The sequence below is a fragment of the Phymastichus coffea genome, unplaced genomic scaffold (assembly GCF_024137745.1).
Source record: "Phymastichus coffea isolate CEN01 unplaced genomic scaffold, Cenicafe_Pcof_1.1 PCOF00062, whole genome shotgun sequence".
NCBI lineage: Eukaryota > Metazoa > Arthropoda > Insecta > Hymenoptera > Eulophidae > Phymastichus > Phymastichus coffea.
In genome coordinates this window covers 1,562,984-1,588,033 of record NW_026706873.1, presented here as the reverse complement: position 1 = coordinate 1,588,033, position 25,050 = coordinate 1,562,984, and the positions used below count along the sequence as shown (strand labels likewise).

Sequence of the window (25,050 nt, the reverse complement as noted above, 5' to 3'; positions counted from 1 at the left end):
ACTCTAATCGATCTGCTTATACTCTCTTTTGCAGAAAAACCTATAGCTAGAGGCCTTCGCGGATTCAACAACCAAGAGCTGCATGGTTCGCTTCGCTGTCTTCAAAAGTGGGATTTGGTAATGGGACCGAAAATCGCTCCGCGTAAAAAGCCCGTTATTATCTCCATTGTCAAGCCGAAAAATTTGCTGAAAGCTGCTCACGAACGTTTCCTCTGCACCAAGTGCTCCAAAGAATTTTCACTGAAACGTGATTTGTGGAAGCACAATAAGTACGTTTGCGGACAAGGCAAGCGATTCAAGTGTCCATACTGCAAGTATAAGAGCTCCTACACATCGAGCGTCTATCAGCACATCAGGCGCGTACATCAGACTTGTCGCATTTTCTGCATCGACGGCGTTACCAATAAACCTTTCACAGCTAGTGTCACGTAGACTCTCCCTTTCTCCTGCTTTCGATGACCACATCAACTTTTTCTTTCTAATATGTAATGATATCGATGAGGTTCATAATTATGTATAATGATTTTAATACAGATTTTTATATGAGTAAATTTTCAATGCGATCCTATATAGTTCAATCGCTTGATTATGCTTTATTTTAATAAAGTTTTTATTTTAGTTTAACATAACAAAAAATTTTCTTTTATTTTGATAACTCTTTAGCGTTCTGATAACTGTCTCTTCATTTGTGTTATCTATTTTTTTTAGTATCATGATTTTTATTTTATTTTGTGCCAAAAAAATAAAAAAATTTATTGGCGCCAACATTAGTGGTTGAAACATGAGGACTTAAAATTTGTTTGTCTTACAGTTGTAATTCAAATTATTGCATCAAACCACTAGTCTACCGTAATTGTAATTATTTAATTTTATATACCTCTTGTAGTAATGAAAATTAGCACTTAAGGCTTCTAATGTTTACTGACTTTTGAAAATAATTATCATTGGAAATTATATCATTTGTAAATGTTCAATAAAATTTTATTACAAATAACAAACTGTTTTCAATAATTGAATACCAAATTTTTACCTTTTGATTAATAAAGAAAATTAAGGTATTCCTAATTTAAAAAGTATATAATAAACAATCTTAAAAAATTCATGTTATATGTATTAAATGTTCTTTTCAATAGGAATTTTCGTGATAACTTAATAATATTATTATAGGGTATCTTGTGTACTCTATAATATATTCTGTAAAGCTCGAAATGAACGTATTGAAATGCCAATAACAATATCAATAACAATATGATTAATCTTTGCTAATGTGGTACTGTGACGTCCAAAGCTTGGTTTTATTTGCAAATGAAAGAAACAACTGCTTTAACTAATTTAAATTTATTTCATCGCTAGTAATTTTCTAATGAGTAACTTTTCAGCTTCTTTAAACAGCGATTCATTTTTGGGATTCAGTAACGAAGATCTTCAGGCGTCACTTCACTATAAACATATATGGGATTATATAATATCTGGTATCTTGGAATCATTCCAAGTTAAACTCAGAAATTCACCTCCAAAATTACTCAAGAAATATCATCAAGTTCAAATTTGTAAAAATTGCTCAAAAGAATTCTCAAATGAAATAGTTCTGCAGCGTCATATGAATTATACATGCGAGCAAAGTATATTTCATAAATGCCCTCATTGCAAATTTCTATTTGTATCAAAAATTATCTTGCAAACACACATTAAAAAAGATCACCCATTCAAATCCAGACTTTAACGAAAAAAGAGTTTTTGTTTATCAAAATAAATTTTTGATTTATTCTTTTGCACTTGCGATTATATAACAAAAGCATATTATTACAACTGTAAAAAAGTTGTGCAAATAAAAAAAATGTTATTTCTAATGAAAAAATGTAACGTCATTTTGAATAAAAAATACTGTATTTTTTATTTGATTATACGTGTGTGATAAGTGTTGTAATAATTTTATGTATCAAATTCAAAATCATAATAACCTTTCACTCAACTCTTCTATAACATACAGTTTCAAAAGATGTAATATAGTATTAAATTTATCGTCATGCTATTTTATTTAAACATCTTCAGCTTTTCATAATCTAGTGATTCATCACGCGAAGACTTCATCGAGTATAATATAGAAGGGTTAGTTATTAGATCAATTTGTCACTCTTAATAACCTTAATCTTTTTGTTTTTTGTTTAAGAATGGAAACCAACTCATCTCAAAATAAAGTGTGAAAGGGCCGATGGACATCTTTCATCATCTTTCACTCCACCAGTAGATATAAGACCACATCGACGAAAAAACAAACCTCAACAACTTATTGAAATGGATGACCAGAAACTAACAGAGGCTGAATTGCTGGATTATGGCTTGAGAGTTCGAGCTAATTTAGGACCAATATGTTCGCGAAAAAGGCTCGTTGATATCGAACAATTGCATGAGCAAAAACCATTCGCATGTGAAAAGTGTCTACGTAGGTTTCGAAATAAACAAGGACTTATGCAACATACGAAATATGAATGTATGCGCGAACCTAGATTCGAGTGCGCGTATTGCTTGTTCAAATGCAAAAGGCCATGGGTGATCGGGGCTCATCTGAAGAAACACCATGGCGATCAAATTCCACGATACTTTGATAATATTAGTGAGTCTTGAAATGTGATTGGCACGATTGACGAATGTTGTGAAATAAATGTTAGTTCAATTAACAGGAAGTGCGTGAAATTAAAAGTTTATAAATAACATGAGTGTAAAAATGAAACATGTAAATTTAATTTGATAAAGTGTTTGGATATATTCCATGTCGCAGTAAAATCTAATGGAAAATGGTCATTTTCCTATGCTTTAAACGTTCAAACTTTGATATTGACTTTGAGTCAAATCTTAGATTTTGATTATAAAATAAATTATTTGGTTTATATAAAATTGTTACAATTATATTCAGAGCGTTTATTATAAACACTCTCTGTACATAAGTAAGGCAATAAAAACTTCATTAACTTAAACTATTTTATTTAAGTATCTTTTCTGTCATAAAATCTCTCAAATTATTTCGTTTCATAGGAGTAACATGGCAATGAAGTAAGATTACTACTAACACACTGTTATTTTTCTGATTTTTCAGACGCTGTTTTTATATCACATAGCTCAATTAAAGAAGAAATAAATTTCCATGATGAACTCATGGATAGTGATTCAGGTTTGAATTACACGCCAAGTTCGACACCAACATCTTCAGACACTTCAAACGCCAAAGACGCTAGCAGGATATCCGTAAAAAAAGATTTATTTTCCACGTCAGTTAGTCAAACGTCGCGGTCGTCGCATAAAATCCAAATTTTATATATCAGATATCACTCCGATGACAATCCAATGCCCAGCGATGAAGAAAGAAGCGTCAGGCAATTTCAGAATAGAACTTGGAATTATAGAAATTTTCGCGGTACTACTTATGGCTGTCCTTATTGCCAATATTGTACGAAATATTGCTTTACAGTTTATAAACACGTTCGTGAACATCATGCAGGCCAGATAAGAGCTTACATTATTTTTAGCGTTTCCTAAATAATATTCACTCGAAACTACGAATATTACATTGTTACTTGATAATGAGACTTTTAGACTCAACGAAGAAGAAAAATATATTTTTCGTTAAAATTTTTATTACTGATCATTAAGGCAGCATAAGTCGATTTTTACTAAAAGTTTTATTACTATAAAACAGCTACTTTTTCAAAAAACTTTGATATCATTCAATTGTAAACAAAATACGACGTATTCAATTCTCCACGCCAGTCTAGTTTCCATATTTTCATTGCTCCAATCATATTTTCATCACGCAAATGTAGAATGATATAGAAAGTTTTATAATGTAGGAAGTTAAAATAGTAGAGAAAATACACTTATTACGTTACATATGTTATAGTATTTCTCGAATATATTTACTATCATTATAAGTTTCAGGTATGTAAGTGGTTTAACGGAAAAAATGAGAGTACGCAATTAAAAGTTAATTAAGAAATTTTGATTGATAAACATACTTCATAAGCCAACGAATGTCAGAATCGTAAAAGTTATCAAAAAAATTGACAAGTGGTTATATCGATATGAACTTGAAAATGTGAGAAATAAAACCTGTAATATTCGAAATATATTTAGAGTTGTTTATGACTGTTCTTATTACAGATACTGCTTGAATTATGAATTTTACATTTATATGCATGTAGAAAGGACTCATTATAATGTACAACTTAGTATCATTATAAAAGTCACATAAAATTTGGTCTGGAATGATTTTTATATTAGTCGATTTTTTATTTGAAAAACGAGATTATTTACTAACGAATTTAACTTTAATTTTGACTGACTCATAATAATCAAAATTCAAAAAAATTTTTCGTATAATAAATGTTAAATATAATGTATAAAATAAAAAATATCTTATCGAATTGTAACCTTCATTATTGAGATACCTTACCGTTTTTCTGCTTGTGTATTAACGACAATAAAAATATCTTTCTATGTGATATCCAGAAATATAAGTTTATAGTTTGAAAATATAGTAATATATATAATTTGCTTTGATATTTTTTACAGCTCAATCAGCCGTTTATGCATTAATAGTGCGGGGTCCAAATGAACTAAACAAACTGTATGAAACGTCTCATATTTTATTAAATATCTACATCTACATCTTCAACAATTGTGAAAGATCGAATTCAGGTGTTAGTTCTGATTTAAAAAAAACAGATTTACTGCTGTTTAAACTGTTCGAAGCCGTATAAATTCAAAGAACAGTTGGCAAAACATCTAAATCGTAATTGCTCGTTAAAGTACAAGTGTCCTTATTGTGAGTTAATGTGTAATAAACAAAAGAGAAATTATGTGCACATTCAGGCTAAACATGGAAAATATAGCATTTATTATATTAACATGAATGACATGTCAGCGCATTATCCAATTCCGTTGAGAAAAAAATTAAATTAATTTTTAGATGAGTACGATTTTTTACAAGAACCGAAGGGTCTCTTTTTATCAATCCTGAGCTTTCTTTAGTAGATATTCTGATCTTATTTATTAACAAAATATTTTTAAAAAATAGCAAAATTGTTCATTGCTCTATTAAAATAATAAAGGATATTTAATTTTATTTTATTGTGAAGCGCATTTCCGTAGCTAATAATCAATTACAACGAAAGAAAATGTTTTATATTTGAATTGGTGAAACAATCCATTGTACCCAAGACAAAAATTTTAATGTTAAGTCACTATAAGTGACAATATAATTTTATATGGACAGTTTTGAAATAAATATTCTTATTGGCAAAATGAAAATTGTATTATATTCAAAGGCAAAAAAATCTTTGTGTTTTGTCCGCTTGGTACGCGTCAATAATAAAAACTTCATAGATCTAACTGTGATGTCCTTTAGGTTATTGTCTCGGTGATGTATTTTTTCATCTGATAGCTATTAAATCTATTCTAACTATTATGTTCCTTTTTTCAGCTTGTACTTCAAAGCTCAGAATATTGAGTTCGAATGAAATAAATCGTCGGCAGCTTGACTCGATTCGCATAAATCCATTCCAGAAAATAACAACCGCCGAAAATTCAATGCTCTCAATAAATTTCAAGCATCGAACATTTTTTATGGAAAGTTCGATAGATTATCAACAACAGCGGCAATTATCATCAAACAACACAACTAATACAATCCATCGACATTACACGTGCCCTAATTGTAACATTAGTTTTGTCAGCATATGCTATATGCTTCGACATAAACTCGATAGTTGTTCTACAAAGCCAAGATTCAAATGCCCTTATTGTCCAATGAAAAAACAGCGATTGTCAGACGCTTATAAACACGTTGAGAAAAGACATGCAACTCGTGAATTGTACTGCAAGGACTTGACAAACGATATGATACGATATCCAGGAATGTTGGTGGTACACACTATCGAGGATTAATATTTTAACTGTCTTTTTAGTTTGTTAAAATTTTTTTTTCATTTATTTTTCTTTTACTTTAGAAAATGTGTTACTTCATTTAGTCATTATGGAGCGTTTATTGGCGTTTTTTTCAAATAAGATTTAAGTACCTTGCTGATAGAAAGCAACTTAAATTATTTTTTTTATTTTGGTAAATTATTTCCATAAAATTAGTTACGTTCTAATTATGTTACGATAATTAAGATTATAACATATATACACAAGTTGGATTGAACGTGTAATCGTTTCTTCCGTTAATTATGTATCAAATTATGTTCAGCTCATCATACATATTACATTACTTTGAATTATTTTCAATATATGAGTACCATATGTACTTTGAAAACTTGTTATGCGATGACAAATAATAAAAATTGTTTTAACTAATGGTATGATGAATTCAGTTTGACCAAAGTGAATTTATAACAATTCGATTCCAGTTTACGTAAGCGAAAATATCAACATTCATATTGATTTTCGTACGAGCTATCACTTGCACAAATATCGTTCAATAACAAAAATTTTATGTTGGGCATAAAAATATGTTCAAATAAATGAACTATTATCATATTACTCTCTACAAAGATTAATTTAATTACACCATATCATGTATTTCCCATGTTTTTTGTCAAACGTTTCAATGTGACGGTGGATTTGGGGCGTAAGATAATAGTTTCAATTTTTTTGCATGCTAATATTTTTAGGGTCATGTGATGTCTTGGTGGAACTGATAGCAATGCTTTAATATTTCATTTTTTTCAAACATAATGCATTTCTGTTTTTAGCGCATTCTCCCCGACCAAGACTTCGAATATTAACTTGTAAAGAATTGAATATTAACACACCGGAGAACATCAAACGACAATTAGATGGAATAGAGACTGTGCAATCTAACACACAGGAAATGTTGGAAACAATAAGAGAACCATACGAGTGTAATATTTGCACCAAAATCTTCTTAAACAAAAGGTTATATAAGCATCACATAAAAATGTGTACAACTAAATTTAGATATAAGTGTCCTTACTGCATCGTGGCAAAAGATAATCCTGAAATGGATTGTTATAAAACGTTTTTTATGATTAGTTAATTTTTTTAATTAATGAAACGATAAATGTACATTATTGCAATATATAGACAACAAACGACATCGCACGATTCGCGTATGGAATTTTCCTGTAAATTTGAAATGATACGAATAAAATAGATTTATTGATAAACAGTTAATATGTTTCTTCTTTATACAGTTCTCTTATAGAATATGATAGGGGTCAAGGGTCTAAATTTTGAGAAAAATATCAACTATGTTAATAATTTTTACGTATTTTGAGTTGTCTAGAATATGAGCTAATAAGAATATGATGTAATGCTATCCTTTTTTTTGATTTTATAGAAATATCTATAAAAATTATTAAAAAAGCCATAAAAGTGATGTTTTCGTTCTAATTAATATCAGCACTTCTGCGAGCAAACAAAATTGTAGATTTAGAAGTGTATAAATAGACAATAACGCAGGTAAATCAGTTAGAACGATAAATTGACGTTTTTTGACATTACTGGTGTAAATTTATTTTTCTTACCTGATGAAATATTGATTCTGTTAAATTTTATAAACAGAATGCTATAAAATAAAACATTAGAATAATAAATCTATTGGTTATTTTTTAAATTAATCATTATGTTAAATGTTTGTTACGTATAATTAATTTATTTTATATTATAATATTTTATACTTATAAAGCACTTGAAGCTTAACAGACTTAAAGTTACATAATATGTCATTTCCGTAGGTGTTTCCATATACAACGAAAACTTTACTTTGCTAGAAGTCACTGCTCATTCAAAACTTTTTACGATAACACAATCCTATATTTACAATTCCAAATTTTTACTTGATAAAATAAGAAATTGACCCCTTGCTTGAAGCACTTTCAAGTAATCAAGTACACGAGGAAGTTTATCCTTTATTGGAGGAGAAGCAAAAGTTTCGTTATTCATTATTCAATATTCTAAAACTTCAGCATTTACATTTCTCTTTTGCGAACATTCGCATTATGAGTGTAATATGGAGCCAAGATTCGGTTCTCTTTATTAACCTTATCGAGCGAAATGCACAATTAGTGTATATGAACATATCAAGCGAATATATCCCAACGAACTTAATGGAATTTGTATGAATTTAGCGAAGAAGAAAATTTATAGGAGTATCATACTTGCTAATTTTTACGTGAGTAATATTATAACAGAATTTATAGTAAAAAATTTATTAATGATATTTATACTGGTAATCGAAATGTTAGCTTTTCACGTGACTGATGGTTTAAATAATTTTCTCTTGAAAGCATTGACATGTGTTATATATGTTACCCTAATATTTATTAAAGAACACCCAATTTCATGTGATATACCCCTGATTGAAGATGCTGTGTAGTATTTTATTTAATCTAGAGACTTAACTTAATTAATAAGTAACTATTATTTTGAAGATACAATAACAGTTCGTTCGATACAAAAATGCGATAAGTTATTATATATAACTTTATTACCAATGTATACAACAAATACGTTAAAATCCCTACGTTGAAATTTCATGCTATAACAAATTTTTCTGCCACAAAAGCATCTTCTTTAGAACACAATTCCAACACCGAAAATAAGTCATCAATAACAACATATCTTCCGATTGTTTTTTTTCAGCATACTTGCGGATGTTGACCGATGGTTGGCCGGACGATCAATATGACATCCAATCACGAAAGTCATCGTCGCGTTATGCGTGTCCACTTTGCGGCAAAACGTACACAACCAAGAGTGCCGTAACTGCGCATCACAAATACGATTGCGGAAAACCGCCAAGATTCGAGTGTCCATACTGTGGCAAACTCAGCAAAAAAAAATTCAACGTGCAAGATCACATTAGACATATTCATCCAAATAGGCCTATTGTTTGCAACACGCTTTTTTAAGTGTAATAGTCGGATTAGTCTGGTTCACAAGCATGTTTTAAAAAGACGCTTATAGTATAAGAAATGCCGTGAACTTTGTATTACTAATTTATTTATCAGTTAATAAATGGTGAGAGTATTTTTTAGTTTTTACATGTATAAATGGGTTGATCAGTCAGTCTATCACAAAATTCTTTCATGTCTACAAATAAATTATAAAAATATCTGTAGGTATAGTGAACCAAAGTATTTTTATATGGCTGTCACTGAATAAATTTCGTCATTGTTACTTTGTCGAGTTTTGTAAAAATGAAATGTTAACGCAGGTTGTTAAAGAATAAACTTTCTATAACTTTTTGAAGAGAAAGAAAATCAATTGCCATCCTATCCAAGATCCCCGTAGCGATTAGACACGTTTTCCAGCTATTTAATATTAGTAAAAAATTTGATTAAAATATAAATAACGATCGACAACCTTCTGTCAAGTATATAATCGACGGTAAAGTATATGATACTTGAATAAACGTCGACGTGCATGCAAGTTAAAAAAAATTCCACTAAACTCCTTCTCCGTTTTTCATAATACAACAAACAAATTTTTTTCGCCAGAAATCTAACGGTTACCTCGCTTCTCTTGTAAGTTTTGAAACGAAAAAATCTTTCAACAACCATCATTGTAACTAATCTCAAAATCTCAATTCTTTGCTGTTACAGACGGACGGTGGTCATCGCAATTAATGCGAAAAGAAGCGCCACGAAAACGCGACCTTCATTACAATATAATGACGGGTAAGTATCATTGCCCAAAATGCAACAACGGCTACGGTAGGCGCGACACCATGTTGGGGCATTACCGTTACGAGTGTGGCCAAGCACCAAGGTACCGATGTCCATACTGTCCACTTGCCAGTAAGAAGACTTCCAATATTTACCAGCACGTCAGGTGCGTGCATCCCAATCAAGAAGTAACGCTTGTAAAATTGTACTGATAAGGATATTTTTTAAAGATTGTGAACAAAAGTGCCAAAAGGGTACTGCATGCTCGGAACTTTTTAGATAATATTTATATTTATTTAAAAAAATGAAAATTCTTCCTAATTCGAGTATTTATAACTTTAACGTATTCGTAATGATAAAAATTATTTACAAGTAAAAAATTAGTTATTTTTCGCGGTGTACTTTTTACTTTTGGCAATATAAATATATAAAAATCTATGAGTCTGCTCGCCCGGTATTAGTTTCTTCTAGTGTCCGAAATGTATTATACCTATTATACATTGTTAAGAGTTGTGGATGAGAAATAATTAATAAGCGTCGATAATAATACTTAAACGATAATTTTGTACCGAAAAAATCTGATGTGTAAAAATATTGATATATTTAATAAATATTTTTTTCTAAATACCACCTAACTTTATAAACCTCTCAAACAATCCTTCAAACGTACATATTTAGATACACAGATTCAGTATATAGCGGTCCAGGGCAAGTATGACAAAACTTCTAGTGCTAAAAACAATGAAGAATGTATACATTCCATTACACTTTTCTGGTTGAAATTTGGATTTTTAATTATGTAGTGACTCAAAAAGTTTTAAAAATCATAATGAAACAAATGTAGTAATTAGGCTGTAACGGCACTTCTAAATTAAAGGTACGATTTTCCCAGTAAAACTGCTTGGCTTCTCCCTTATGTTCCAGTAGTTTCAAGAAATACCCTACAAATTTTGAATTTCTATACTAACAAGTTTCAAAACTCTGTCATTTTCAGTCTTAGCAGCGATTCGGAACCAGCAACAGGATCAACAACGAATAGTTCGTGAAGCATTCCGTCAACACCAACAACAACTTCAATGCACTGCACGCGAAGTGATCGAAGGTTCGCTAAATCCACGGACTGGAAAATATCACTGCCCGAAATGCCACACGCGTTCGTTCTCCCAAAGCTACTCCATGTTTCGACACTTCAAGTACGAGTGTGCCGACGCTTTGCCAAGATATCAATGTCCTTATTGCGGACATGTCAGCAAATGGACTCATTCGATTTACAATCACGTGAGGAAACTACATCCTGGACAAGTTGTCAGATTGAATAAACTCTACTGAAAGTGCAAATTAGCGATTATTGAAGGGCTCTAACAGTATTATTATAATGACCAGATGAATATTTTTTTGCACGTATAGAGAGATATTAAAGACTTTTGTAACGAGGGAATTTGCGATTTAATTGGCAAATTTGTCTACGGTCCTATAATATTAAATATTCTCTTCAATTAGTAAAGTAATAATTTCAATAAGTATATTTAATAATTTTTATAAATCGTGAAACTTTTAATAAATATAGTTCGATACATATGTGATTTATTTTTATTGAATTATTCCATACATTTTAACTGTACGTAACATACTGTCTTGATTCCCTTATAATTTTTTAAATGATAAATTTCGTAATGATGGAAAGAAGGGAAATAGTGAGAGATGTAAATTCACTTAATTTTAATTATATTCTGCGACGTTTCGTCAGCACATTTGCTGACCTCTTCAGGCTTTATTAATAGAAAAACAACAAATTATTAACAATAGAGTTGCAAAAGTAATTTTAATGGTATATAATTATATGTATAGGTGTATACTTGATTTCTCTCGTAGTCAAATTATTATAGGATAAAACGAATAGCTCGTAGCACAGTGAAGTTACAATAAAGTGAGAAATCAAGTATTTCAACACATATATATACTCTTCGTCCATTATCCCTTCCTTATCGATCTTAATAAAGGCTTATAAATGTGACTAAGATATCCTCTATATGCTCTATATCCTCTTTTCTATTTAACGTGTTTTTATGTAAGCCAATGTGTAACATTTCGGATATTCCGCGTTTCTTATAATTCTTTTCATAATCCAATATCTAAGCTTTTTTCCAGTCAAATAAAGGGAGAGGCATAATGTTATGTTCTTTTAACACAGATGAACATTTTTAAAAACATTTTTTAAAAGAACATAACATTATGCCTATCCCTTTATTACAAAAACCATTACAAGAGTTTATCCGTTTAGGAAAAGACAAATCTGATTTATTAGACAACACTGGTATTGTCTACAGTTTTAACTGCAAACAATGTTCAGCGGTCTACATAGGTGAAAGTAAGCGTTCATTAAAAATTAGATTAAATGAACACAAAAAAAAAAAACATTGATTCAGATACAGTAGTAGCTATACATATAAGAACGTCCTCACACGAATTTGACTGGAAAAAAGGTAAAATATTGGATTATGAAAAGAATTATAAGAAACGACGAATATCCGAAATGTTACACATTGGCTTCCATAAAAACACGTTAAACAGAAAAGAGGATATACAATATCTTAGTCACATCTATAAGTTTTTATTAAGATCGATGAGGAAGGGATAATAGATGAAGAGTATATATATATGGGATGAAATACTTGATTTCTCACTTTGTTGTAACTTGACTGTGCTGCGATCTATTCGTTTTAGCCTATAATAATTTGACTACGAGAGAAATCAGGTATACATATATACATATAAATATATATTATTAAAATTACTTTTGCAAACTCTATTGTTAATAATTTGTTATTTTTCTATTAATAAAGCCTAAAGAGGTCAGCAAATGTGCTGACGAAACGTCGCTGAATATAATTAAAATTAAGTGAATTTCCATCTCTCACTATTTCCCTTCTTTCCATTATTACAAAATTTATCATTTTGACTGTAGATAATATAATATTGGAGAGAATCTGATAAGGATTTTATTTTAATCCCTAAAGATGGTAAAAATTAACCAATATGATAAATTTGTCGAATAATTTGTTATTTATATTAAATACCAAATTTCTATCATATTTTATACCTTCTATTATTACATAAAAACCATTATCTTAATTAACTATTTAATATTAATATGAAACTAAGAACAAAGATAAATTTTTTTCTTTTACAGTCGCAATCTGTTTTCTTTACTATTGGTGCTCATAAGTATACAATCTTTTATTTTTTTTATGTGTATATGCAGAAGCACGTGAAGAAGATACATCATAAGACTGGAGTTGGAATGAACGATAGACTTTGCTAAATTGTATGTTATTTTTTGTAGTGCAAATTAATTTATAAAATTTTGTTTGAAAGTGATATTGTTAACAGAACCAGAGTATGTAACATAATATTTGCATAATTTTATTGTATACAAAGTTTAATCATAGAGTGTTGATGCATTTTTTGTACTAACACAGTAATCACCACCAGCTGCCAAATAAACTGTCCTGAAGTGTCAAATTTAATACTTCATAGCATTTCTTAGTATTAGAGACTGAAATAAAATGAAGAGAAAAAAGACTGAGATATTAGTCTTGCAACCACACATATTATAGAAACACCCATACCTAACTTAGTCATCACCGGAAAAAGTCAATGAATAAAAAATCCAACCCGCTTGTAATTCTCGCCTCAAATTTTCCTAACAAAGTCTTAAAAACTAATCACATGAATCAATCGTGTGTTCACAGGTGGCTATTATCGTACGGATTTCCATAACGTTTTCGATCTTCAGCCGGAGGAAGGGCCAATTTGGCATACAGCTGGAAAATCGGCAACATATCACTGCCCTCGATGCAACGCTGGTTACACATACAAGAAAACTCTAATGACACATATGAAATACGATTGTGGCAAGGAACCAAGATTCAAGTGTCCATATTGTAACAAACGCGATAAATGTTCGTCCAACATCTACAAACACGTGCGAATGAAACACAACGGTCTGCCTGTCAAAGTACATAAGAACTATTGATTGTGTTTGTTTTCCCTCGTTTTCCCATGTGATTGTAAATAGTTTACCTATAGATGAAACATAGTTCCTCTTGGAGTATCTCTCTATCATGCAAACTTGACTGATGTAAGATATAAAAAAACCAAACCGAAAGAGAAAATAAAAATGCCTCGTACCTTATAACATTTCATTTGTGTTGTTTCGACCCCCTCCACCCTACATTTTTTATTGTAGTATTAACTTTTTTTGCGCACGCCTCATTTCAAATCTATTTATCTGTTTGCTAACACATAGTTCAATCATTTTCAGGTTATTACACACAAGCCTACGTACCGCCGTACCTCATTAAAAGATTCTTCTGCGAAGCTTGTAACACGGGATTCAGTCGGCCATGTGACTATCAAAGGCATAAATGTACGACGGAACCGAGAAGATATGGTTGTCCTTATTGTCCTAAGCGTGATAACAGTTCTTCTAATGTTACACGACACATCAAGAGATGGCATCCCGAACTGGCTGTAAAAGTTACCAAAATGTTTTGAAGTTAATTAATTCTGTATATACGTGTGTTTAATAAACACAACTTTTTCCATGTTGCCTCATGTGCGTTTTTTTATTCAATGAAGTAGAACTGACGTCTTTATTTTCATAAACCAGCCTGTTCTTTAAATATAACAGCGTTTTAAACCAATCCTTAATAGTGTGAGTGTAAATACAAACAAGTAAATAAAAATTTTAGCAAAACCTTATTTTATCGTAAAAACCAAGTAGCAAAAAATCAACAAATCTCCACACATACACCTGCACGGAATTACTTGACACGTAGTTAATACTCACTCCCTTAACGATAGCGTAAATTTTTTTGTTCGCAGGCACAAAATGCTGGCCATTGGCTTACAACATTCATCCCTATGATCGCAAATGTTACGAGTGTGCGCGTTGCCAACGGCGCTTCAGCCAGAAGACTACAGTAACTCGACATTTGCGTTACTTTTGCGGTCGTGGTCATCGTTACAAGTGTCCCTACTGCGAGGCCAAAGCTTCTTGCTCCTCCAATATTTATCGACATGTTAGAGCTAGACATCAAGGCAGAGTGCCGCATGCTGTTAAACTCTTTGGATCTGAGAACGAGAGATAAGAATGATGATTTTGTTGTATCAATCGTTAGGAAGTTAGATTTGATTGATTGTTTTATTGGTTGTGCTTATCTTTTAGACTGACAAGCTCATTCAGTATTGACTTTTTGGTACCTTTTAGATCGAAGCAAGTAATTTCATTAACTTGCGGTTGTTTTTTTACACTGTACGCTTATTAATAGTTGTGTTATTTCGCTCGATTTTTAGCATTAACGATCAGTATTCAAATTCCATGACAGTAGTAAAGAAAAACAATCATCCTTTTTCGCCGATTGTCTTCGATGAATCCTTTTGCAAGTAATACACAATCAGCTTCTTTACAACTGCGTATATCAATAAAAAGAGAACATCATGACTGTAAATTTCAGATGTGTATAATATTCTGACGCAATGGATATACTAGCGTCTAAAAACATTTTTTAGTAATAGAACTTCAAATACCATTAAACATGTTCAACATGAAGTTTCGAAACAGAAACTTGTATGAAAATAAGCCAAATAAATTTTTTTTAAATTAATAAACTAGATGGCTTTTAATTTTAATAATTTTAGTATTACTGTAGAATTACCGTATCACTATTAATTTTGGTAAGTAAAAATACACGAAAATCGTTTTTTCAACACCTTTGACTTCCACGACGGTCTTACATATAAATATTGATTTTGTAGACAAATTTTAATTCACTAACAACACTCTTACTTTCCTCCCAAAAAAAAGGTTCAGCAATTATTCGATCCACGACTAACGTATTGTTCAAAATTTTTTTAATTCTAGACGCTCTGCAGAAGAAACGAGCTGGGCAGACATACAGCACATGGCGCAAAAGTTACTACTGTCCAAAGTGCAATCACGGCTACACAGAGAAAGCCAATATGATACGTCACTTTCGGCACGAGTGCGGTCGCCCACCCAAATACAAATGTCCATACTGCATCTACCCGTCAAAGTATACACACAATGTTCTCGCTCACGTGAGGAAGTACCATCCGCAGGAGAAACCTTACTACGTGAAAATTTGTACTGATGAGTATCCTGCTGCGTTGTGATGATAGTTCCTACATATAATAACGACCAAATCAATTGTCTTCGTCGTTTTCCCTTTTATTTTAATTTACATGGCGAGATATATCAAAGATATTTTTATGTAATAACGTATTTTGTTTGGTTTTCTTAAGACTGCCAGGCATTTAATAGCAGATTATTATTAGTCAATTATTTTAATGACTCACAATTATCGACCATATTTGCCTCGGATCGTTAGCGCGATCCTTTTAAATGTACATTACTCGAACAAAAATAAATAGTAGAAATTATACCTCTAAAAGAATTTTTTTTTCTCGTTGTATCGATCCTCATCTTATATGCTTATTATTACGCTACAAACTTAGAAAAAAAAGAAAAAATTTTCAGTTGTTCTAACCAAAACCTGACTTTTGTTTCAGGTTTCGTGAAATCGACGCAATTCTTCTATTGTCCACGTTGTAATCATCGCTACACCCAGAAAGCCAACATGGTCAAGCATTTTAGACACGTTTGTGGTAGACCACCACGTTACAAGTGCCCACATTGCGATTACCTCTCACGATATGCTCACAATGTCTACGCTCATATAAGGAGAGTTCATCCTCACGAACGGCCGTGTTTTGTTATTAATGACGATCATGCCAAGTGATCAATTTCTCGGACGAATCAATATTTCAAATCAATTTTGTTATATTTTGAAAATGCCATAATTGTACTATTATTATAATGTTTTATAGTCATTAACTATCAATATTTAATTTTTAATCATTCGTATAATATTTTACATTTTTTATAACATTTTCTATTATTATTTATTTTTCATTGGCATATTTAGATAAAACATGTGCCATGCTTTTCATATAGAATGTAAATAATATTATCGAACAAAAAAAACTTGTAAAAAGTTGCAAATAACAAACGAACAAAAAATCAAACGAAAAACTTCGTTTTCATCAACCTTCCTAATACTCCAGTTTTTTTTATATCTGAAAAACTCATCAACTTTTTGAAATGAGGATAACCAAAATCTTCTGTTTATCGTAGATTTTGCAGAACGTGCTTGAAGTTGCATAGTATTTGCGGCAAATCCTACAAATGGAATAGCGGCTTATTAATATGGGATTTCTAAGTGTAACAAGTTATCAAGATTTAATTATCCACGTTGCGACTATGCAGTCAAGCCACGATGACATATTTATGTTTACAATAAAACTGTGTATCTAGATTATCCGATTTATAAGCTTGATCTTGAGAAAATTGTTATGATATGATTGAGAACGAATACTAATTTTTTTTTGTTTCGTGATTTTTGTAGTTCTTACTTTACAGTTAACTCATTTGCTAACTGTCTATTAGAACAATTGTCTTTCGATTTCCAAATGAGTATCTGTCTCAATCTTTAATCTTCTGTGAAACATCTGTGTCCCGTACAAAATAATGTAAATAACCCAAATCACATCCAATCGCGTATACTCAATGTGAAGTACCTCAACTAATCAAATCTTTAGAATAAATTTTAATCATTTTCGCAACTTGTTTTCAGACTACCAATCATCACAATTACATTCGCTTCACCGTGAGAGAGGAAGTTTCGTCTGCATCAATTACGGCAAATCTTACAAATTTCATTGTAGACATATGACTTACGAAGTTGAAAATCACCAAGATTTTAATATCCCTATTGCGAATATCTCGCTAAACATTGAGCATATATCTATTCGCTTATTAGAGATGCTCATCAAAATAGTCCTGTAAAAGCATTGAATATGCATCAAGAAATAGAACAATAATTATCTACGTAATGTAATAATAATTATGTAATTTTTGTAATAAAACCAAAAACCTTTCTACACTGTAAAAGGCTTAAAAAATTCATCTTCATGATTCTCCAGCATATAGTTAAGCTCCCTACGACTTATTTTCGTTCTTATTACTTTTAACATAAAATCTCATTTACACTAATTGTTCGACAGTTGATTTCTCTTTTAAACCAAAAATTAAAATAACTTTTAACTGTGCTCATACGTTCCATTATGCTTGCAGTTTGGATAATATGTCAACCGAAAAAACGAGGCCGGCCAAAGCTTGAACACGATGACATCCTATTGAGATATGCCTGTCCTTACTGTGACTTCCGTAATAAACGAAAGGACCATGTCTATCGGCATATTCGAGGCAGACATCCTGGTAGTCAAGTGTGTTTTATTGATTTGGCATTACAGCAATGATGTGTATACTGTAAATATACTATAAATATTGTAAATTTCAAAGAGAATATTTTCTAAAGAAAAGGTATATATGAGTGGCAAAGCGATTTATTATTTTGTATGTGTACAATGTTCTTTATAATTGTGTAAATATCTAAAAACAAAAGACGACGTATGTAAACAAACAAATTTAACGAATTAAAAAGGAATTGTTGCCACAAATCTGGAAATCCTTATCTAGCTCCTTTAATCCCCTTACTGAAAAGAGTGTACGTTGACATGTGCATGCTACTGTCTGAAGATCAAAAACTCACAAAGAAAGCCCCCCGTTGAAAAGCTTAAGTTTTCTTTTTTTACCGAACTCATTCGAAAGAGTTTTTTACCCTCACAAACTACTGGAACTAACCACGTGCCAATTTCCTCTTATTTTTACAGGAACATCATTTAAGAACTGGCCAAACTACGGTGACATTTGCACACAGATACGTCATCCATGTCCCAAATGCTTTCGAACCTATAAGCATCGAAGCCATATGATTCGGCACTTCCGATATGAGTGTGGAACACCGCAGAGATTTGAGTGCCCGTACTGCAAGATTCATCTGAGACAAAGAACACATGCATGGACTCATATTAGAACATTTCATCCAAATCAGGAGATGTATTGCATTGATATAGCTACAAATGCCAAATTGATTAGGAGAGATTACAGGGTAGACTGCTAAAATTTTTTTGATATTTTGTATTTTCTATTGATATTTTCATCATATAGCTTTAATTTTAAAGAAATAAAACAACAAAGTATATTTTGTAATTATATTACATTCTATGAGTCTGTTAAATTAACAAATTATTCATACATGATATTGGAATGATATTAGAGAATTGGAAGTCACGACTGATGGACTTCAGGTTTTTATATACTCTGTCAATTTTTGAATATATTTATGTAAAACTGCATGTACTTTATATACAATCAATATTAGCATCGCCCATTGCACAAATTTATTAAATTATGATTTACCAACTATACTAGTCGAAAGTTTGAATTAATTATCTTTTGCTTTTATGCGTGATATTTTGAAATTATGTATCTGTACAAATGTACATAGGTTTCAAAAATAAAACTGTTTATGAAAAAATGTGAGTATACTTTTTTAATTTAAGAACTTCGTATTTGTATATAATGATCGTATTTAATACTTTGTTTCAAAGTCACTAGCTATTGTAGTACTTTCATGTAAATCATCACAACCTATCCAAATTTCTTGATACACCACGCATTACATTCACAATTCCCTTCATAATTATAATCGCGAAATTTGTTGAATTTTCATCACTAACCAGTGCAATAATTTTTTTTCTAGGTTTCTTCATGCCACAACTGGACTTGAACTTTGTGCTACAATCGCCATGTGACGAACAATCGCCGGCAAGTGAATCAGTATTGCAATCACCGTCGATTTTAGTGTCTGCTAATACTTTAATTTCTAACAATAACACACCGGTAACTACTGCCGAAGATTTTTATAGCGAGCAAATTGCCGTGCCATCTATAGTTGATGTTCACCAACAGCAGCAAAATAAACCCTTCAGCTGTCCAAAATGCTCACGAAGTTTTACGGTCAAGGGTAACATGACGCGTCATCTAAAATATGAATGCGGACAAGAACCTAGGTTTCAATGTCCTTACTGTGAATTTCGTAGTAAACAAACTTCCAACGTAATGTCACATATTAGGGCTAAACACGTAGGTCAAAAAGTCTACGTTGTTAATCTTAAAAACGATGATTGAGTGGTTTTCTGTAATGTTCGGCTTATTTTAAACGTTTAATGTTTTAAGTTTATTTTATATACTTATATTTAAGTTAGTAGCCAATTTTGTAGATATTTTATTACGAAAAGACTGAATATTGTAAAGTATCCTACAGTGAGGATTGTATAAAAGAAAAGTGATATTAAGTATTTATCTTGAAATTTGTATAAGAATTTATATACGAAACATTAAAATAAAATGTGATGTTAACACCTCGAACAATTCTAATAATTTAAAAATGTCTCATTTGCTTTTTCAAACTTACCCGTTCCAAGAAAACTATTTTTTTTTATTTTTCATCATTCCCCATCCTTTTTTTAAAATTAGCTCCCGTACTTCAAAGGAAAAGCATATTACGTAAGTATGAATTATGTAAGTATAACGAACCAGAGTAACCGTGTTTTGTTTCTTTTCGCATATGCACAGTGTCAATGCGACTTCAATGAAATAGCTTAAAAAACTAAAAAAAGCATCTAAGTCGGCAATGAAGCACAATAGCCGCACCCACATGTTTGTGATCACTAACCAAAACAAGCATTAATTGTTCGACCCGAGCACTATCGCTAATTCCAAAACTCACTGGTACCTTTTCGTTTGTTCGCAGAGTCCTGTGTATTGAATCCATTGATGAATTTATATGAAGTCCAAGGAGAAATCAAAGTAGGAAGTCGAAGAAATTTAAGTTCTCGTGGACCACAGTGGCGAGAAAAGCAGTTTTACTGCCCAAAGTGTCATCGTGGTTTCACCCTCAAGAGCAACCGCAACCGTCATTACAAATACGAGTGTGGATACGAGCCTAGGTACAAATGTCCATATTGCGATTTGAGAAGTAAACAAACGTCACAAATTTACTCGCACATCAGAAAGAAACACTTAGGTCAAACAGTCTACGTGATTAATCTTTCGGTAAAGAACGAGAGTAATGATTGAATAATAACTTTGTGATTAGATTTTTTATGAGAAGTAGATAAAATTCATAAGAATTGTGATCAAATTTGAAATCTTTTATTTGGTAAGTGATTGATGCCATAGAAAATCATATAAAATTTTACGTGATGTTTTCTAGTTCAAAGTTCTTTTTCTTTTAGTACTATGTAGACGTATTATGTACTATAACACTTTATAAATCTGTTATTCTTTTGAATTTGTTGACGTGTGTACATCGAATAAATAATTTTAATGATTCTCTTGCCTAACTAAATCATGATCTCTTCATTGTATATATGTATTATTTATTTGAGATTAAAAAGTTTTGTGAACTTTAAATGTAATTTTTTCTCAACAAAGTAATTGTACTTCGAATTGATTGTCGTTTTTTTGTCAAAGAACATATATGAACTATACGTTAAGTCTATTTCGCGAAATTATTATTACAGCAGTAGAAATCAATAATAGGAATTCTACTATTAAAATTATATTAGAAATAATAACAGGAAACAATAATAGGGAGCCTATTATTGAAATAGACATTGAATTACTCAGTAAAATTAACATGTGATATATTACACACGTAATGGCAAAATTCTAGTGCCAATAAAAGTGTCATTTTTCCTAGAGTAAGCAGCGATTGTACTTAACCTGAATTTTTCTAGTAAGGATAATGTAAAACCAGTTATGTAAATAAAAAAAATTCTACAGGGAAAATTGACGTGGCTTATTTATTAATTTTGACGAACGTAATCACGGTTTGTCTCTTACATATTATACAAGTAGAACTATATTATAAATCTTCATTATTTAGTAAGAGTCATTCGGATGCATTGTTGTTAATTCTTGTAGGGCTTTACCTGATTTTTTTCAATATTCGACTCTCGAGGTCATTGAATCCCGATAAGAAGTGATCAGATTGCAAGAGACGATATATCAATTACAAGAACTTGGTACGTCATCAACGCTACGATTTGAATCAAGGACCCAGATTTCATTGTCCATTCTGTGACAGATAAGCCAAGCAATTCGTTCAAATTGAGAATCATCTTAAACGTTTACATCCAGATAAACAAGAATTTGCTATTGATTATTGGCTTGATATATGCGACCTACTTGTGCGAATCTTTTTTTTATGGAATTAAAAAATAGACATAATTCACAATCGACAAGGGTTTTAATAATTAAAATTCTACATTTGTTGTAATGTTAATATCTGTTGTAAATAACAAATAAAATTTGTTACACAATATTTCTTGTTACTATTCATCGTATTTTTTAAATTTGTTATCCTAATCGGATTAAAATTTTATCCGATTTTTGGAATGAAAATTAATATTTTACCATGTATCATTTTTTTAGGTGTAAAATCTCATATAACATTTTATCAAAACCATTAATTTTTTCATATCAAATTGTCGATGTTGACTTTAAAGAAGTTTAAGATGAAGAATTCATGAAGAAAATATTGTATTTTCAATAAATTAAAAAACCCTTTACTTATAAAATAATAATAAAAAATGTTCAATTGTAGTGAATTTTTAAAACAACAATTCAACAAAACTGAAAATACAATTATAGATATATCGAGTAAAATTAGAAAAATTAGAGCATGTTTGCTTGAACAACAAAAACTCTCCGCATTAGAATCCTTCACAGGTAGAAACCTATATTTTATTTCCAAATGAACTATATTTTATTTCTCTTCAAGGTGATTGGTTTTCATGGACTTGTAACTCTCCCCACAAAGTAGTACCAGTATTCCTTTAAATTTTTAACGAATTCGAACATCTTAAAACTGATCAAGCCTCTCATTTATGTTTTGCAGCTTCAATGAGAAACTACCGAGTAGTGAATCCGATGCTCAAGAATCTAGCTGCAGCCATGTGGTTGGCTAAACAGCAGCAGAATCAACCACAGCAGCAGCTTTCTGCCTTTCCTTTCAGCTGTGAGGATTGCGGTAAAAGTTACCAACATCGAGCTACCCTTTTGAGGCATCAACGCCACGAGTGTGGAAAACCGCCGAAATTCAAGTGTCCATATTGTCCACACAGGACGAAGCAGAAGGGTAACTTATATCAACACATCAGGACTAATCATCTTGGAAAGGCGGTTTTTTGCCATACCGATTAGAATCCATTTAGTGTTATTTTTTTCACAATTTGTTACCATTACATTTAGTTAAGGTTAGATAAATAAGCGATAATTTTTTAAGAACTATTTTCCATTGATAACAATGTTACCGAGATGTGAATAACCTAAAATACTCAGTTTGTGTTCATCGCCCGAATATGATCATCCTTTTTTGTATAAACTGATTAGCCTCTTAGTTTATATAATCACACAACTGCTATTGTAAATGAAGAGACTACCTTTATATTTGATTTGATAAAAAAATTATATAGTTCCTAAGTTTATGATTTCATAGTGTTATAGTGAACAACTGTATACGATTTAGCTAAATAATTCTCTATACATTTTTACATATTTTTTTTAAGTGGATAACCAAAATTAATTATCTGTATTGACAAGTATTCAGAGCGGTGTAAATCAAGCCTTGAAATTGATATATTTGTTAAGAGTACTATATTATCGCACAGTATTTTGCTTGCTTAAGTTAGAAAAACTCTAGATTTATACGAATAATGGAAAAAACCGCTCGTATTTCGCCGATTCTTATCTGATATAAAAATATTGTTCCAACTAGCTGACTGAAAGGTGACTTTGCGAACGAATTTTTCACTCTTGAAAATTCGTTAACTTTGTCGTTAACCACTGCTAACCATTGGCAGTACTGTATTATAATAGAAAGCTACAAGAATATTCAAGTTACCAATTCGCAAACGCGTCGATCGTATTTCCATCGATAGATTTACATCAATTGTATGATAGTTGCCATGTGCAAATTTTTTAATAAATGAGAAAAAAAGTAAAACAAACACTAAAGTTGGTAACCTTAATTTCCCTGTTAATATGCACTTCTGGCTATTGGGGTAACCTGCACATATAAGCTGTCTTGCTAATTTGATCTTTGACATTTATATATACCTTTTACTAACCAATTTGTTATTTTTTCAGGGATCCTGACAAATTTCTATATTAAATATGGCAAATTAATCAAGAAATATTTACAATTAGGAAGAGAGGCGAATCTTTTTATTGTTTGTCCATATTGTGGAAGATATGTTCCCGACGAACTCAGGTTAGAAACACATATGCGTTTGATGCACAGTATTGAAATTTGAATCGTTCAGATTTCTATAAAATCAACAACATTTTATTTCCGTATTACTAATATTTTGATTTTATAATAGAATACATATGGAAATTGTATTTGTTACGCTGTATTGAATAAAAATAAAGTTACTTTACGAAAGTAATTGTACATCATTTTTGTATTCAGGATATATTTTATTCATAACATAATTTAATTTTTAGTCATCGTAGTTGTTTTTTCAAGAAAGGCATTCTTGTGATGCTGAAAAACACCAATACAATGTTATTATAAATGTAAAATTTTCAACCCAATCGATGGAACATTATTAAGAATATCTCTGATACTAACTAACATAATAAGCATGGAATGTTCGCATGCTAATTGTGTAACAATAATCAATTTGCCCCGTGAATATTTTGATTGTTTCATTCGTTGCAGTTGTGCATTGTTTTGTTTTTTATGTTATCTTTGTCCACTCGCAGCATGCTGATCCACCAGTGAGTGTTCGTTCGTCATTGTCCTTAAATTTTTTTTGTAGATAGAAACACCTTGCACCTATTAATCACGACACATTGGCGATTTTTGTTTTAAATTTTTTCAGATGCACCATTATTCCCGATCGTGAGGCCGCGTCTTCATATCTGTCCACGTTGCGGTCAAATGTATTCATGGGCATCGAATCTACGTAAACACTTGAAAATGGGTTGTGGTATGGTTACCTGTGAGACTCATTTCTCCTGCCAATACTGCCCCTACAGATCACGCATCGAGGCCAGTTTCATCAAGCACCTGCTATCCGTACATAACATCAAATAGGACAGGTCCAGCGCTCCGGTGCAGCCGACGACTTCATCAACAGCTACTGCAACTTTGCCGTCGTCGTTGCCCGGTGCCGCTGGTCTCAATATCCCAACAGGTTCTGCACTCACCCAAACTCTTCAAGAGCTGCGTAGCTCTGCTATTGGACATCCTTTACTACTTTAAAGTAGGTTTGATGGTGATGAAGCACTTCATAGCAATGATGA

General features: G+C 31.3%; 1 protein-coding gene across 39 annotated transcripts in view; it reads left to right on the top strand.

Annotated features, from left to right (window-relative positions):
* LOC131666881 (longitudinals lacking protein) overlaps nt 1-25,050 on the top strand; it is a 140,016-nt gene that overhangs the window by 36,701 nt on the left and 78,265 nt on the right. The window contains exon 7 of one of the 39 annotated variants that reach the window (XM_058939939.1): nt 24,627-25,002. The exons of 23 other annotated variants lie outside the window; for them this stretch is intronic. In XM_058939939.1, coding sequence (XP_058795922.1) covers nt 24,627-24,841 — 215 coding nt within the window. In that variant the 3' untranslated portion in view covers nt 24,842-25,002. Of the gene's footprint in view, nt 1-34; nt 461-2,170; nt 2,641-5,476; nt 5,956-6,746; nt 7,067-8,658; nt 8,943-9,620; nt 9,911-13,435; nt 13,735-14,007; nt 14,256-14,570; nt 14,852-16,277; nt 16,523-17,901; nt 18,102-18,500; nt 18,806-19,432; nt 19,876-20,485; nt 20,827-22,636; nt 22,957-24,626; nt 25,003-25,050 lie in introns of those variants that run through there. 15 more of the 39 variants (XM_058939917.1, XM_058939915.1, XM_058939902.1 and 12 more) reach the window with 15 other exon arrangements.